The following is an 18,656-nucleotide window of genomic DNA, read 5'->3' on the forward strand; positions in this document are numbered from 1 at the left end:
TTCCATTTCATCTACAAGACTAGCAAGAGAGACTGAAAATGTTTTGCTCAAATCTAGCTATACTACTACTATTAGTAAAAGGAAATGAAAATAGTCTGATGTTATTTATCTTTAATGAAGCTATGGTAGCTCTTTGTGACCTCCATTTCTCTTTTTAAATTTCAAAAATCCCTAATTCGTTCTAAAATTCTTCAAAAAATTGATCTCAATAATTCCATCAATTAATCAATTAATCACCATCTGTGAAGTGCTCAATATGTATGAGATACCATGCTAAACTTCAAAGATGCAAGACAAAAAGACAATTAATATCTTCAAAAAGTTTACATTCTAATGCAGTAACAGCATAAGTGTATATGCGTGTGTGTATACATAAAAATACATAAGGATTAAATGAAAGATTCCTTACTGGAGAGGGCATTAACATGTTGAATGAATAGAAAAAGTTTTCTGCAGAAGGTAGTGTTTGAGCTGAATCTTGAATAGAATCAGGAAATTCCCAAACAACTTCAGAAGACTTAAGAACTGTGATGAACACAGTAACTAACCATTTCTCCATCAAACTTATGATGAAACTTGCTACCCACTTTCTGCCAAACAAGTAATACTCAGGGAGTAGATTGAGATGTATTTTTTTGGACATAGCCAATTTGGGAATTTGTTTTGTTTGACTGCATATTTGTTACAAGAATTTTGTTTTTGTTTTTCAATGAAAGGAGGAGGCAAAAGAGAGAGAAAACAGATTTTGTTAATAAAAATAATTTTTGCATATGAAAATGAATTTCTCTTACATATACTTTGTCTTTCTCCCACTCCATGCATTTTAGGGTTTTTTTTTGGTGGGGGAGAGGTGGGGAAAAGGAAGTAGTGGGAAAGAAGTATATTTCAAATTTCACCTGGCAATTCCAACACTGCCCCAATTGTTGCCCTATTGAATATCCTTCTGTTTGAAAAATAAACCAAAATTAAAAAATGAGGCAATTTTTGAGAAAGTTAAATAATTTATCTATCACAGCAAGGAAATGGTAGATCTGGGACTTGAATCCAGTTCTTCTGACTCAAAGCCCACTGCTTTTTGAATTACATCACATTGTCTCATTACCCATTTATATGGGTCATTCTGCTAGACTTTGGGTGTGAAATGTGAAGACAATGCTGTCATTATTACAATATATTTGTGATTGCATCTAAATGGGTACTGCTTCCGACAGTAAAGGCTGCGATCTACAGATACTTTCTCATAGCACATTATACTTGGGCATGAGCTGTCCAGGGTACTGAAGACCTTCACTCATTTTTTTTGCCATTTCTTTTTCTTTTTTTCTTTTTTCTTTTTATATTTTTGCTTTTTCCTTCCTTCCTTCCTTCCTTCCTTCCTTCCTTCCTTCCTTCCTTCCTTCCTTCCTTCCTTCCTTCCTTCCTTCCTTCCTTCCTTCCTTCCTTCCTTCCTTCCTTTCTTTCTTTTTTTTTTTTTGCTTTTAGGCAATTGGGGTTAAGTGACTTGCCCAGGGTCACACAGCTAGTAAGTGTCAAGTGTTTGGTCTGAGGCTGGATTTGAACTCAGGTCCCCCTGACTTCAGGGCTGGTGCTCTATCCACTGTGCCACCTAGCTGCCCCCCCCCTTAAGGCAATTAGGGTTAAGTGACCTGCCCAGGGGCACACAGCTAGTAAGTGTCAAGTGTTTGGTCTGAGGCCGCATTTGAACTCAGGTCCTCCTGACTTCAGGGCCGGTGCTCCATCCACTGTACCATCCAGCTGCGCCTGCCGTTTCTTCTGTAGCACTGCAGCCTTTTGATTGTCCTCTGATGCTCAACTCTTGCTGCATGGCAGCCCACCATACATTTGCTCAATGTTCATGCTTTTTCATCTGTACCTCACTGCCTCTCCACCATCATCTATATTTAAGGAATCTCTCTTCCATTTCAATTCCTATCAGGGCATTTTTCTTGCCAGAGACAAATAGACAAGCATATTTTTTTTTAAAGTTTTATAGTTTAGTGCAGTCTCTAAATGAAATCATAAGCAAGATTGCTTCATTAGAACTGTGAATGCTTGCGTCAGCTGTCAACATGTTTTTTTCAAAATGCATAGAAAAGTATATTGATTTACCTTATGAGATAGATAGTATAAGTATCATCATTTACATTTTACAGAAGAGGAAACTGAGGCCCAAAGAAGGTAACCTTTCAAGTTCACCCAGATAATAGTGGTAGAGATGAAACTAAAAAAAAAAAACAAAACCAGTTCCTTGGACTCCATAGCTAGTGACCTTTCCAGTACATGATGTTACTTCCCTTGGCAACCTGGACTGGTGAGCTGTGATTATCAGCTATTCCATCAGGTGATTCATGAGTTGATCAGTTTCTCCCTAGAGTCTCTTAGACTAGCTCCCTGTGTCTCAGATTATCTACTCTTCTTCCCCAGGGGTCCCATAGCATGGAGCAGCCTGGGTTATAAATATATGCCATTTGAAGAGGAGAGAGCACAGATGCCTGGCTGCCCCCTCAGAGAAGGAAGTTTCTTTGAAGCAGGTGGATACTGGGGTTGGGAACATGGAGTTTGGGGTGGGGGAAGGTATAGGAGGTAGTCCTTTAAGGGATATGACACAATAGGCTTTCCCTTGTCAGGGACTCAGGCCTCCAGATAGACTGACTGAGGAAACCATCCAGGGACTCAAGTCCTTAGGCGGATTGATCAAAGATCCCACTCCACTCCACCTTAGCCCAGGGGATTCAGGTTTTCAAATAGGCCAATCAAGAAACAAACACAGCCACATATCACACCATTTCCCCCCTTCCCACCAGAGTATAGACACCCTCCATAACTAGGGATAGTTTCCTTTGGTTATACAGAATAACTAGGGATAACTTTACCTGCTATCCTTCCCTTTTCTCCCCCTCTTAGAGCTCATGCTCCTAGAAAAAATGAATTTGGGATTCTTACTGTCCCCAGGGTCTCAAGCCCCCAAGCCAGTCTCATTGAGGGTTCTCTCAGCAAGGTCCCCCATCTCCATGGAGTGAGTTTTTGGGTGGACTTCTACTGTCACTTTCTGAGGATAAGGAGAAAGGAAATTTCTTGCAGAGACCATGCCTTTGAGTCTTCACCTTCTAATCATTAAGACATTTTACTTTATATTGAACATAAACTTTCCTCTGGTTCAGCCTTTTTATAAAAAGTAAAACAGGTATGATCCTTTTCCTCCATGACAACCTCTTTAAATATTTGAAGACTCTTAATTCTCACTTAATTCTTCTCTTTTCTAGTTAAATGTCCCCAGATCCTTCCATTTATTTTCATGTGACAAGACGACTTTCAGTCAGCTCAATAAATGTTAGTTATCACCTGCTTTATATAAAATGCTGTGCTGGGTGCTGCAGGGAAGACAAAGACTGTAAAGCTCTGGTCAGAATCTAATCTTTCTTCCTGCACTCAGGAAGTTCGCAAAAATAGTAGAGATGTAGATAGGGGAGTATGACAGGGACTCTTAAAATTTTCTTTTTCATGGCCCCCTTTGGTTGTCTTGCGAAGCCTGTAGATCCCTTCTCAGAATGGTGTTTTTAAATGCAAAAAATTAATAATAATAATAACAATCATAACCAGCGTTTATAGAGAACTATAAAGTTTGCAAAGCACAACCCTGGGAGATAGGTATTATTATTATCCTCATTTTACAGATGAGGAAACTGATGCAAACAGTGGTTAAGAGACTTGCAGAGGATTACACAGCTACTAGGTGTCTGAGACCAGATTATAACTCAGGTCTTCCTGACTTCAGGTCCAGCATTCTATCCACTGCACCACCTAACTGCCTCGCACATAAAATATATGTGATAACAAAGAAAATCAATTATACTGAAATAGAGTTATCAAAATATTTTTTAAGGCCATTGATCACAGGTCGAGAATCCCTGGGCTATGAAGTTTCTTAGCTGGGTCACAGGGATAGAATAGATTGGTGGCAAGGATTATATTTTATGACTTTCTGGTCAGCCACTTGACTGCATCAAGGAATAAACACATTCACAGCTAGAAGGTAGAGTCTGTGGTACAGAATTTTGTATGTTCACACTTAAATTCATAGGACTTCTGAATCCCATTTTCTTCTGCATGCCTTTCATGCATAAATTTGAGTGTGGGGACAGAACTCTTGCAAGCTGCTAGAGAACAACAGGACTTTTCAGAGCATAGCTGGGAAAGAAGAGATGGAGAAGGAGTGTGCTCCACAAGTAGATGGTGGTATGTAAGATACAAAACATCAACTGTCAATCTCAAGAGTTAGCTCCCAATCCTGCCTGCTCTTCTCTGTATGCAGTCAAGCTTTTCCATGGCCCTTCTAAAATGTGGTTCCCAGGATAATGAGATATAGTCCCAGTCAATCAGTTGACAAGCATTTATTAAGGGCTTACTAGGTGTCAGGCACTATGACAAGCAGTAAGGATAAAAGGAAAGACAAAAATAGTCCTTGCCCTCAATAGTAGCTAGTAGTTATATAGCACTTTGAGGCTTACAGATGTATCTCTCCCAGGGAGTTAGGTGCTATTATTACCCCCATTTTACATATAAGGGAACTGAGGCAGGTAGAGGTTGAATGATTGTCCAGGGTTACACAGTTAGTAAGTATCTGAGGGAAGATCTGAACCCCTGATTCCAGGTCTAGCTTTCTATCCATCATACCACCTAGTGCCCCTAACAGGGAAGGCAACATGCAAACAATTATGCATAAACAAGGTGTAAGATACTCTGAATTAGAGGCACATGGGGCAGTAGGAGGGGAAATAATGGGGTACACTATTTGTTATACTGTCCAGGCACAATGAAGCATAGGAAGATGGGGAGACTGATCTTTTACAAGATATTGATTCCATTCTTACCTAAGCCTTTTCCCCCCACCCTCAAGCGCAAGGGAGAATCACAGAACTATGGATTTAAAGCTGGAAGGGACTTTTTAGTTGCTACTTAATCCAGCCCCTTTATTTGAGGGTTGAAGAAACTAAGCACAAAGAGGTTTAAATAACTTTTCCAAGGTCACACAGTAAAGTGACAGTGGCAGGATTTGACCTGAAGTCCATTGATGGCCAATCCAGTCCTTTTCCCACTGTCCTATGTTGCCTTTCTTGCCTTAAGAGCTTAAGAGCATCTTAGAAAGAGGAACTCTGATAGGCAACTGCATGTGGCATAGCTGGGTGAGGCCAGATAAATAAGAGGAGGCCCCTTTTGTCTATATCAAAAGAGTCTCAGACAGAGAGGACTGGAAGTTAGAATCTCCATGAAGAAGAAGAAAGAGGTGTTCTGCATTTGTTTCCTAAACTGCAGGAAGATCCTGAGAGCTTGTAGGAGCTAAGTTGTGACCAGGTGAGGCTTTTCTGTGATGTGAGATAGGAATGGACTCCAGAAAACTTTGGGGAAATTCCCAGTTTCCAGTATGACAGTTCACTGTGGAAGGTTCCAAGCATTTAGGATCTTATTCTTGTTGGATGGAATCCCTGTGGACAGCTACAGTTTCCCCTAAACTATCCCCTCAAAACCATAGTTAGAGCTCAAACTGAAAGCTGGAGCTTGTATAGGATTTCCTGAACAGGAAAAAATGTTTTTTTTTTTTTAAATGAAGGGACTGGGTAGGACACTGGATAGGAGTACACAGGGATTCTTAAGTATCTGTATATCTGTCTTCGTTTCTGTGTTGCTGGTACAGTCCAGGGCTTTTGTCTGATTTTTGAGGGAGGAGGTTCCCATACACTTAGGAAAAATCTGAATTTATCAGTATGGGCTTTGTTTAGCCTCTTCACCTGGTCTTGCCCCTATTTCTGTCTTTTATGGCCTTATGCTTCTGCTCCAGTCTGAAAACTTCCCCTCATTCTCAACATCCAAAGCCCATGCCTCACATTCCTCAGACTCTGAGATTCCCTTTTGGAATACCTTCCACTCTTTCTCTTAACAATTCATTTCCTTCTTTTCCTTCCTTGCTCCACTCAACATTCACCCCCTCCAGCAAGGCTTCCCTGATTTACATCCCCACCTAAGCCTAGCACTTCTGCCTTTAAGTTTGTCCAGATATTATTAATCTTTCTTCTTTCTTTTCCATCTTTTTACCCCATAATATGTTTCAGACTAGAACACAACTGAATGTAGGGAAAAATATGGGATTTGGGAAACCTATTTTTGAGTCCAAGCCCTGACCTTGAGCTGCTGGGCATCCTTTACCAAGTCTCTTAACCTCCCTTGACATCAGTTCTCTCATCTGTCAAATTAAGGTTTGGACTAAATGCTTCTAACCCTAGAATTCTATAATGTTCTGGAACAGGCGTTCTTACCCAAGGGTCCAAGGAAAAAATTGTTTGAAAAATTGTTAATGATTTCAATAAGAATTGGTTTCCTTTGTAAGCCTATGTTTTTTACCATATGTATTATTATAGTATTATTCTGAGCAGGGATCCATAAACTTCAATGGATTTTCAATGGGGCCCACATCACAATTAGAGGTTAAGAACCTTGCTTTCCAATAAAGGGATCTATCAGCCAATTAGCTTGAAATATTAACTGAAAGACCCCTGGCAGTAGAGCTCTGTGTTAGGCATTAGTGGAGGGAAAAGCTGAAGAAATAGGAGACACACAGTCCCTATTCTCTGTGGGCTGAAGACCAGTTGTTGAAACTGGAAGACTGTAACAAAATTAGTGGTTGAGTTTAAGGTCTCAAACAGTGAAAGACCACTGCTGAATTTGGAGCTAGAAAGGACCTACCACAGACCTGCATACCTTGGTAGTAGGTAGGGGCCAAATTAAAATAGGCTAAACTTCTTTGGGCTGAAGATAGGTTTTTAGCAGCTCACTTTCCAAGTAAAGTTATAATTAATGAATAAACTATTTTGCAAATAAACCATATTAAAAAAGGGAAATTTCAGTTAATATAAATTAATTACACTTATTACTTAAGATTTTTATTTATCATGAAATCACAGCAATGTTAAATTCTTTGCTAAGTGGTACAAGTTTTATTACATTTTTCAGGTTTTCTTACTGTTTACATTTAGTAATGACCAAAAATGCAGAGAAAAGACACTACTCTTGCTCCTCTGAGGCTAGAGACACACTGACAATGGTTGGTTGCTGTGGGTCATGTGACAAGCAGGAGAAAGTGTGTAGTGGCAGCCCACCAGTCAAGTTACATGAAGGGTACAGTAGTTACTAGTGGAAGGTGGGTTAAGTGGGGTATGGACAAACCACTCATTATATCTTTAATTTCTTTACATCCTCTACTTTTTTTGAGGGCTGCCCAAAACCCATTTGGTGGGCTGCAAGTGGCCTATGGGCCACATGTTGTTCAGACTTAAGAGATGATCTAGCCCAACTCCTTCATTTTCCATAAGGAAACAAAACCAGAGAGATTCAATGAGTTGGCCAGGGTCACACAGGTAATAAGTGACAGAGGCTCTGACTCCAAAATCAGGTTTCTTTTCACTGGGCCATACTGCCTTATCAGAGTAGGATCATTCATTCTTTCAACAAATGTCCATTTCAAAGCACTGTGTTTATCAGAAAGGATTAGTAGTAAAAGGAAAGGGTCAGAGTATATTATTAACTTAAAAGAATAGCAGGTTAAGGTCCCCCCTTCAATATATGGAAGACCTGCGCAGTTTGGCAAAGAGAGAAGCTATTCAAGGCCCTAAAGAGATGATATGAGAGGACAAGTTTAGCTATAGGAAGAAGGATACTTTTTCTTTGAGACAGGAGGGAAAGAAAAAATGAATGGATGAATGTAGAAAGAGGAATTCCCAGAAGTTTAATATCCTTAACAGCATGGGGTGTAATCCTGCTATCTTTTGCCCTGGGAGGACCACATCTATAGTACTGTGTTTAGTTCTAAATGCCATGTTTTAGGAAGGAAATTAATTAACTGGAGATTATCCATACAGGTGAGGCCAAGGTGGTGAGGGCCCTTGAGAATATGCCATTCAATCATTGATTGAAAGTACTGGTGGGGCAGCTAGGTGGCACAGTGGATAAAGCACCAGCCCTGAAGTCAGGAGGACCTGAGTTCAAATCCGGCCTCAGATACGTAACACTTACCAGCTGTGTGACTTTGGGCAAGTCACTTAACCCAAACTGCCTCACCAAATAAACAAACAAACAAACAAACAAACAAAGAAATAAATAAATAAAGTACTGGGGATCTTTATCCTGGAAAAACCTTGGGTTCAGAGGTAAGGGAGGGGAACATAATAACTCCAAGTCTTTGTAGGGTTGGTATGGGGAAGAGGGATTAGACTTGTTCTGCTTGACCTCAAAGTACAGTCTTAGGAGCCCTGGGCAGAAGTTGCAAAGATAGAGGTTTCAGCTCTTCTAACTATCCAAACTATTCAAGAGCAGAGTAGGCTGCTTCCAGAAGAAAAAGGCTCCCTCACTCACTGGAGGACTCAAAGGAGGCTGGGTGCTCAGATTGAGGATGTTGTAGCAGAAATTCCTATTGAAGTACAAGTTAGATTAGATGACCACTGACATTCCTTCTGATTCTGAGATTCTGTGATTCTATGATCCTAGGCATGGAATTCACTATGGTGGAATTAACTTAAATGTTCTCCTCTATCTCTGCCTTCTCAGTAAAGGAGGGGGGCATTTTCTTTTTGCCATGTGTATGGTAGAATTGGTAGCTTGACCAAAAAAGGCTAGAAGAAATCTACAGAACATGGAGGTGGTGGTTTTTATTTTTATTTTTTTTTAAAGGCAATTAGGGTTAAGTGACCTGCCCAGGGGCACACAGCTAGTAAGTGTCAAGCGTTTGGTCTGAGGCCAGATTTAAACTCAGGTCCTCCTGACTTCAGGGCTGGTGCTCTATCCACTGTGCCACCTAGCTGCCCCAATGGGAGGGGGTGTTTTGGCAATTGCCCAGTTAATCAGATCCAAATGGACAGCTATTTCTGATAATTCAGTTAAAACATTCACTCCTCTTACTATGATTTTGGCAACAGGGAGCCACTGCAGGTTCTAGAGCAGAGTACTAGCATGATAGATGTCCCACCTCTTCAATGGAAACCTTCCTGAACATGGCAGCCCATAGCATTCATTACCTCTTCCTAAAGTCTATAGCACTTATTGCTTGTATGTCTCACTTGGCATTCCTTGTGTTATTTAACTTTCCAAGTGTGTATATGTCATATTCCTAGTGACATTAAGTTCTTTAAGGAAAGAGACCACATGTTGTTCTTTGTATCTATTCAGCTTACTCACTGCCTGATTTTCCATTAGGTTTTGGAATGAGGACCAGGGGTCATCTTCACAGTTGGGAGGTCAGAGATTGATATGTCTAATTCTGATCACTCTGAGCACTCTCTCTTGAAAGGGGAGAAGCCACTAAGAAGACAGGTGTGGATGAGACCAGCGTACAGTGGCTATGTCAATCATGAATAGCACTTCCCTGCACCCAACCTCCTTCCTGCTGATGGGGATCCCAGGTCTAGAACATTTACACATCTGGATCTCCATTCCTTTTTGCTCAGCTTACATCTTGGCCTTGTTGGGCAATTGCACCCTCCTCTTCATCATCAGGGTAGATGCTACCCTCCACAAACCTATGTATCTCTTTCTGGCCATGTTGTCAGCCATTGATCTGGTCCTCTCCTCCTCCACATTGCCTAAGATGCTGGCCCTATTCTGGCTTGGTGATCATGAGATTAACTTCCATGCCTGCCTAACCCAGATGTTCTTCCTCCACTCCTTTTCCATCATGGAGTCAGCCATTCTCTTGGCCATGGCCTTTGACAGATACATGGCCATCTGTGAACCTCTTCACTATGCCACAGTGCTGACACAACAACTCATTGCCAGGATTGGGATGGCAGCTGTAGCCCGGGCTGTGGCCCTCATGACCCCACTGCCATTGCTTCTCAGGCGTTTCCCATATTGTCGGGGTCGGATGATCACCCACTGCTATTGTGAACACATGGCAGTGGTAAAACTGGCCTGTGGTAACACATGGTTCAACAATATCTATGGCATTGCAGTAGCACTGGGCATAGGTGGGATGGATCTATTATTTGTAGCCCTCTCCTATGCTCTGATCTTGAGGGCAGTGGTGAGATTAGCATCTCGAGAAGCTTGCTATAAAGCCTTTGGAACATGTGTGTCTCATGTGGGTGCCATCCTGGCCTTCTACACACCTGCAGTGCTCTCATCATTCTTGCACCGTATGGCCCGCCATGCTGCTCCTCATGTCCATATCCTTGCTGCTAATTTCTACCTACTCTTTCCACCTATGGTCAACCCTATAATGTATGGCATCAAGACAAAGCAAATTCGTGACCGGGTCCTTGGTCTGTTCCAGGGAAAGAATGTGTAGGTTGGGGAAAACAGGGCTGGGCAGAAACAAGTCTCACTGGAGAACTGAACTAGGCCTTAATATGGTTGTAAGGGAAGGAGGAAAAGGAGATGTTGTTGTTTAATTGTGGGTAAACTCATGTTGGACAAATGAAGCACAACTTTCTATTTTTAGAGGAGTGCCCAATAAGCTCCTAGAGGATAGAAACTATCTTTTGCCTCTTTTGTATCCTTAGCACTTAGACCAGTGCCTGGCACATAGCAGATGCTTAACAAATGTATATTGGTTGACTATTGATTTGACAGGTACCCTTGCCTTCAAGAAGTCCCTGGTCTGATCTGGGTGACACATTCCTGCCCTCATGGAGCTCTCAGTCTGAAAAAAACTATTTGCTGCCATTATTATTCTCATATTTTCAATTTCTATTTACTGGATCCTTTCCACTTCTTTACACACATGTCCATGTCTCCCTCATCCTTAAAAACTCTCACATGATGTAATCATCTCCACTGGTTCTAATTTCTTCTCTTTTGTGGTTAAATTACTTGAGAAAGCCATCTACAGTAGATGATTCCACTACTCACTCAATACTAAACCCCTCTGTAATCTGGTTATTTCACTGAAGGTGCCCTCTCCAAGGTTACCAGTGATCTCTTAACTAACAAATTTACTAGCCTTTTCTCAATCCTCATCCTCTCTGCAGCCTTTGACAATGTCAATCACCCTTTATTATTATTATTATTATTATTATTTTTGTATATTCTTTCTTCTGTTTCTGTGTCATTCTTCTCTGCTGGCTCTCCTATGTGTCCAACTATTCCTCAGCCACTTTGCTAGTACTTCATCCACAATTAGAATTGTGGATTCCCCAAGGTTTTGTCCTGTGCCCCGGAATATTATCTTACTTAATGACCTCATCAGAGCTCATAGGTTCAGTGGGATTAAATTCAATGTATCATAGATGACACATGAATAACATGGATAACAACCCTAATCTTTATGCTAATAGTCACAGTTCTCCAACTGCCTCTTGTACATCTCAAACTGGATGCCCTGTAGATACCTCGGACTCAATATGTCAAAAGCAGAACTCATTATTTCCCCGAAACTCCCCTAATTTTCGTACTTCCTTAGTTCTATCAAATAGATTCCCAATTTCCAAGGCTCATAAATTCAATGATTTGACTCCTCTAATAACTGTCTATATAAATTCATTGCCAAGTCTTGTCATTTCTACCTTACAAACTTGTCATTTATATATCTCCTCTTTGTTCTTGTAACTGCCTTTGTACAGTAGTCCCTCATCACCTCTTTCTTGGCTTACTGGAATAGCCTACTGATTTGTCTCCCTGTCTCAAATTTCTCTCCACTCTATTACATCTTCTCCTCAGGCGCCACAGTGATTTGTCTGAAGTGCAGTTCTGATCATGTCACTTCTCTGCTTTAGTGGCTACAACCTCTAGGATCAAATAAAAAGTCTCTGTCTGCCATTTAAAGCTCTTCAAAACCTGGTCCTTTCCATTGTTTGTACATCTTATTCCCCTCCAGACATTCTACAGTGAAGTTCCAGTGATTGACCTATGGTTCCCTAAACACCCCATCTCCCACTTCCATGGCTTTATACTGGCTGTCTCCCATGCATGGAATGAGCTATTCCTCTCTTAGTCCCTCACCCCACAGCTCCACCTCTTGGTTCCCCTAGCTTCCTTCAAGTTCAGCTCAAATCTCACCTTCTGCAGGAGTCCTTTTTTGGTCTCCCTTCCTCCAGCTAATATTTTCCCATTTCAGATACACACACACACACACACACACACACACACACATACATATATACATATATATACACATATATACATATACACACATATACATACATACATACATACATACATACATACATACATACATATATATGTATGTATACACACACACCTTGTATGTACTTTTCTTTTTTTTTGCATAGTGTCTCACCAATAAGAATGAGAGTTACTTGAAGGAAGGCCCGTTTTTGCCTCTTTGTATCCCCAGTGCTTGTGCTTAGCACAGGACCTAGCATGTAGTATGCACTTAATAAATGCTTGACTGGTAACTTGCCAAAGGCTAACTGAAGCTACTTATGGATAACCAATGAAGAGCACACTGGTGGAGATTTATGAGCAACAGTATTAGAAGCCACAACACCTCAGAGTTACACTTTTACTCTGAGTGAAATAATAGTTTCACCCTCTGGGGACCCTAAACCTGAAGTTTAAGTGCAGTTTGAAGGAGTGGCCCCAAAGCAGAGTGCTGCAGAGAAAAGACACTGAGAAACAAAGTGATTAAATACATTATATAAGAGCACACAGGTATTATAATCAGAAGATGGCAGTGACCATGGAAGCCAAGAGAGAATATTCAAGAGGACAGGATGGTCACTGGTGGCAAAAACTACAAGAAAAGACAAAGAAGATAAGAACTGTGAAAAGGCCATTGGATTTAGCAATTGAGGTCTTTGATATCTCTTGAAAGATTGTTTTCAATACAGTGGTGGGGTTGGAAGTTAGGTCAAAAGGGATTGACAAGTGAGGGGAAGAAAGGAAAGGAAGTAGTGAATATAGACTTTTAAAAATATGTATACATATATGTATATATACATACATATATAATGTATACACATATGTTTTTCTCAATTACATATTAAAACACATTTTTAACCTTTTTTAAAGTTTTGAGTTCCAAATTCTATTTCTCCCTCCCTTCCTGCCCACTCCCCTCCCTGAGATTGTAAGCAATCAGATATAGGTTATACATGTATAATGTAAAACATTGCCGATTAGTCATTACGTACAAGAAGACTAAAATAAAAGAAAGTCAAAAATTGCATGCTTCAGTCTGTATTAAAACAATACCATTTCTTTTTTAAAATTTATTTTTAGTTTTTAACATTTTGAGTTTTAAATTTTCTCTGCATCCCTTCCCTCCCCCCTTTCCAAGATGGTGTGCAATCTGATATAGGTTCTACATATACATTCATATTAAACCATATCAGTTCTTTCTCTGGAGGAGGATAATATGCTTTATCATTAGTTCTTTGGGATTATCTTGGATCATTGAATTGCTGAGAATAGCTAAGTCATTCACAGTTCTTCACTGAACAATTTAGCTGTTAGTGTATACAACATACTCCTGGTTCTGTTCACTTCACATTGCAGCGGTTCATGAAAGTTATAGACTACTTTAAAAAAACAACAACAAAAACAACAATGCTTTTTAAAATTAAACTTTTTTTTATTAGGAATTTAAACAAATGTGAACATTTCAATAAACAACACACCCAAAATATGATTACACATGAATCTGTGTATAATTTTGTACAGTTTTATTTTTAAAGAACGTATGTTAAATTTAACACATTAGAAATATGAAATAAATAAGAACACAGAAATATGAAATAAGAAAGAGGACTGGAGACAATGACAAATATTGGTTGGTGAAAAGAACTAATAACTTTCTTTAAGTAACTGAAGGACAGTCACATGGAAGAGGTCTGAAATGTGCTCTACTTCTTTGAAAATGAAATAATGATGTGTGAGTATATTTAAGAGAGCCAGAAATTAGTTACATATCAAGACAAACTCTCTCAGTATGTAAACTGTTCCAACATGGAATCAGCTGTCTGACAAGCTAGTGGCTTCCTCAACAGGAGATCTTCTACTGGGGAAGGATATAATCATATCTCAGAGATGTTGTAAGAGGATTCCTATTCAGGAACATGTTGGAATAGATGACTTTTGAGGTCTATGTCCACTTGGTGACTCAGTAATAGCTTTGAGAAACAATGCATCCCCAGTTTCTGGAATTAGTGAATTTATTCACTGAATATAGCATAATCTTTCCTTATCAGATCTTTGTTCTGCCTCCATCCTAGGCTTATTCATACTTCTCACTCTGTAACTGAGCCCTCTAACATAGACAGAACAACCACAACCAAAAATAGGGGCAGGGTTTGTGAGAGAAAAATGACTACCAATTGACAGTGCTGAGACTAAGCTTTGGGGATGCTTTAACCAGGCCTTTCAGAGACATTTTGAGAAACCCCTAAGCCAACCACTTTCTAGTCAATTTCCCAGGAGAAACACAATCCCTACAGCAACAAAAATGTGTGAGACCTTGATCTCTGAGCCTACCTCAAGAAGGGAGCTTCCAATTTCCCTCCCCAAACTTGTGCTCCTGTCTCACTACCTACTTCTCCTTTCGACCACCAAACCTAAGATACCCTAAAGAAAACTCATAGCAGCTCACTTGAGTGTTTGTAGTTTACAATCCTGTTTGATCAAGGCATTTACACAGAAGCTTCATTTCATCCTTCCTAATGCAAATATTACTCAGGTCCAAGTTTTTCATGCTGTTATTATTAGCCAAAGGACAGAAGCAAATCTAGAATACAGTCAGCAAATCTTTTGGTATATTTCATTCTGAAAGAGACAGATAATAAGAGGGGACATGTCCAGTTACATTCTTAAGGACTCATTCACTCATTCACTTAAGGACTTATCCACATTCATTGCCATGTGTCAGTGGCAAAGAAATCAATCTCACAGCTCATTTAGAATTACCATACTCAATAAGCCTAATTCTATCCCCATTCCGTTCAGTTTATTCAAAAATGCTCCCTGCCTATTAAACTACCCATTTCCTACTCAGATCCCCATATAGCCCTACATCTGGATTAAGGATAGGGGTTAGACCTTTGATTTCACTAATAGAGGCAACTCCCTGGTGAGGAAACCCACAAGGTACCAAAATAATGGGTGGATCGACTTGTTGGTAAATTCAAACATGATGTGGAAGAATGGAAGAATTGCCACAGGACTGGAGAGGGACAAATGTCTCAATATTCAAAAGGGGGAAAGGTGGGCTCTTCTAGTGAGGGGCCAGGAAAATTCATTTGGCTTCCAAAGAAAATTTTAGAATGCATTATTAAATGAGATTCAAAATATCAACTGTGTGAGTACAGGATGGGTTGACAAGACAACAATTTGTGCAAAAAGACCTGGAGTTTGTGTGCATGTGTGTGTTTTGTGTGGACTATAAGTTCAATATGAGCCAACTTTGTGACACAATAGCCAAAAAAGCAAATGTGATGTTAGGCTGTATTAAGAGAGATAGTAAGAGAGGAATAGCATCCACAGTGGTGGAGGGGATAGTTCTTCTATATTTACCTTGGTTCACTCATTCTCTCTGATCCAGACAAAGGGGATTACTAACTCCTCCCTGACCTTGCCATCCCTGCCTTTTCACAAGCTGGGGCCAGTGTCATGAATAAAATGCTTCAACTCCTCCTCCACCTCCGCAAACTCTTCAACTGAGACAAGAGCCACAACATCAATGGTGCTGACAGCTCTGCTTCTGTTCTCCTTGTGGGCAGTGTCCCAAATGAGTAAGCACAGATTTTACAGATTGTAGAGATAAAGGAGTGAAGGAGTATGAAGGAGATCCTTCCTCCACAAGAGTCCATTTCAGCAACATTTATTCATTGAAACAGCAGTTTCCCCCCCCATAGTTGCCTATCATTGCAGTTCATCCTTATCACATGAGAACTAAACTCCATACTAGAACTAAACTCTAGCACAAGAAACTTAATGGGATGGGGGCAGCTAGGTGGCACAGTGGATAGAGCACCGGCCCTGAAGTCAGGGGGACCTGAGTTTAAATCTGGCCTCAGACCAAACACTTGACACTTACTAGCTGTGTGACCCTGGGCAAGTCACTTTACTCCAATTGCCTAAAAAAAAAGACATAAAGGGAAGAACATAAGGGAAAGCCTTTTATCAATTCATGGGGCTAGATCAAGGGAAAGTCAGAGAAGTTTCAGAGGGAGAGCAGAGGGAAGGGGGCACTTCCCTGAATAAACTGGCCCCAAAAGCCTGGTGAAAAAAGGATCTATTGTGCAAAATTCCCTAGAATAAAAGTAGGTAAAGCCCTCCCCTGATCTCAGACAAGCAGCTTGCAGTAACCCTCCCCAAATCAACGTTGTTCTTCCTGCTTACTTTAATCTTATGGCTCTAATGTTCAGGAGGCTCTGATGAGAAGACATTTTTGGGGACTCACCCTAGCATCTGTAGCTGACAGTTCTTTTTTTCCCAAGGTCTCATATGACATGCCATCATTCTCAAAGAAAATTTAGCCCAAGTACAGGCCTTTCAAACTGGGAGCAGAGAAGAGACACTGACAACACAGGTACCTTCCATGGCACTAGTATAATCTGTAGGAGACATACAACCACAGGTTAAATGACCCATTTGTTTCTATTAGGAGGTGTGGGGCATATTTCATCATCATTCTCTTGTACAAATAGTTCAGTTGTTTTTCTCTATAACTTTATCATTGTATACATTGTTCTCCTAGTTCTGCTCACTTTACTTTCCATTGTCCATTCCATCATTTATTATGGCACAATAATCCATTATAGTCATAAATTACAGTTTGCTTAGTCATTTCCCTATTGGAGGACATCTTAACTTCTAATTTTTAGCAGCCAAAGAAAGAGCTACTATAAATATTTTGTATGGATGGATCTTTCCCCCTTTTCTTTGATTTCTATGGAGTATCACCCCAGTAGTGGTATAGATGGGTCAAAGAGCATGCACATTTAAGTGTCCTTCTGGGCACAGTTTCAAATTATTTTCCAGAATGACTATACCAATCCAAGTTCTACTAAAAATGCACTGGTGTACCTCTTTTCCCACAGCCCCTCCAACATTTGTCATTTTCTTTTTCTGTCAGATTTGCCAGTCAGATAGGTATGAAGTAGCACATCAAAGTTGCTTTTTCATTTTTTTATTTGTGATGTACAGCATTTTACACTCATTTTTAATTTTCACTTTGGCTTCAAATTTTCACTCATTTCAATCATTTTTTTTCATGACTGTTGTTAGCTTCTTCCTTTGAAAACTGCCTGTTTGTATCTTTTGACCATTTATTTACTGGGGAATGGCATGGGTATAAGTACTTTATCCTAGGTCTCTAAAATATTCTTTAGGAAATATGAATTGTATGGCACTAAATAAGTAGGTAGTATTTAGGTAGTATTGTCATTCTTCATATATTGGTCTGATCTACCAATGAGAAATAACAATATTTCTCCAATTATTTAGATTTGTAGTTATTTCAACAAAGAGTGTTTTAAAGTAAGATTCATATAGTCTCTTGGTGAATCTGAATCTTGATAGGTATACTCTCAAATATTTTATAGTTCTTGTAGTTACTTGAATGTACTTTCTTTTTAGCTCTTCCTGCTATATTTTGTTGATTTTATAGAGTAATAATGATTTATATGATTTTATCATATATCTTGTAACTTTGCTGAAGTTATTATTTCAGTTGGTTTTTGTTGTCTCTCTGAAGTTCCAGAAGCACACATATCAACTCAAAAAGGAATAATTTTGTTTTTTCTCTGCTCATGCATATTCTATTTCTATTTCTTGCTTTATTGCTCTAGCTACCATTTCTAACACTATGTTAAATAGAAGTGATGATAATGGGTAGCCTTGTTTTACCCCTGATCTTACTGGAAAGGAATCTATTGGTTTTAAGGAAAGGTCCATTGATTTATATGATTTCTAGAGTCTTTTAATAAAAAAGGGTTACTTGGTTTAGTCAAAAGCTTTTTCAGCAGCTATTGATATTATCATATGGTTTTTACTATTTGTATTATTAATGTGACTTATTATATTTATAGTTTTACATTGATTCAACCCCGCAGCCTGCTTATAGCACATAGTCTTATGATATGTTGTTATAGCCATCTTGATAATATTTTATTTATCATTTTTGTGTCAATGGTCATTAAAGTTACTGGTCTTTAGATTGCTTTCTCTATTTTGTTTCTCCTTGGTTTAGTTATCAAGACCTTATTTATATCAGAGAAAAATATTATAAGGGTGCCTTTTCTTATTATTGCTAACATTTTATGTATTATTGGAATTAATTGTTCTTGGAATGATTGATAGAATTTACTTGTGTATCCATCTTATCCTGGAGGTTAGTTTTACTCTGGAAGCTCGTTCATGTCTTATGAAATTTTTTTTTTACTGCTAATTGGTTATTGAAACAGTTCATTTCTTTTTTATTAACCTGGACATTTGTATTTTTGTTAGTTTTACTGTATCATCTCTAAATTATCAGTATGTTGGCATATATCTGGGCAAAAATGATTTCTATTGGGTGTGGACAGTTTATGATATGTTTTGTATAACTCTAAATGGATATCCAGGATAGTTGGACCAATTCACTACCCCATCACGAGAGTACTAGTGTTCCTATATTTGTACAGTATCTCCAAAATTGACTGCTGCCATTTTTTGTC

At 39.3% G+C, this 18,656-nt stretch overlaps 2 protein-coding genes across 2 annotated transcripts in view; one reads left to right on the plus strand and one right to left on the minus strand.

The window, feature by feature from the left end:
- Positions 1 to 18,656, minus strand: part of LOC110195029 (heterogeneous nuclear ribonucleoprotein H2-like) — an 82,158-nt gene that overhangs the window by 48,927 nt on the left and 14,575 nt on the right.
- Positions 9,386 to 10,330, plus strand: LOC110195026 (olfactory receptor 52K2-like). The gene has a single exon (XM_020967680.1). The coding sequence runs from the start codon at positions 9,386 to 9,388 to the stop codon at positions 10,328 to 10,330; it is 945 nt and encodes a 314-aa protein (XP_020823339.1).

The sequence above is a fragment of the Phascolarctos cinereus genome, unplaced genomic scaffold (genome assembly GCF_003287225.1).
Source record: "Phascolarctos cinereus isolate Bilbo 61053 unplaced genomic scaffold, phaCin_HiC Scaffold_726;HRSCAF=1367, whole genome shotgun sequence".
Lineage (NCBI taxonomy): Eukaryota > Metazoa > Chordata > Mammalia > Diprotodontia > Phascolarctidae > Phascolarctos > Phascolarctos cinereus.

Coding starts and splice junctions, on each gene's coding strand:
- LOC110195026 (XM_020967680.1), top strand. CDS start 9,386: ATGTCAATCATGAATAGCACTTCCCTGCACCCAACCTCCTTCCTGCTG.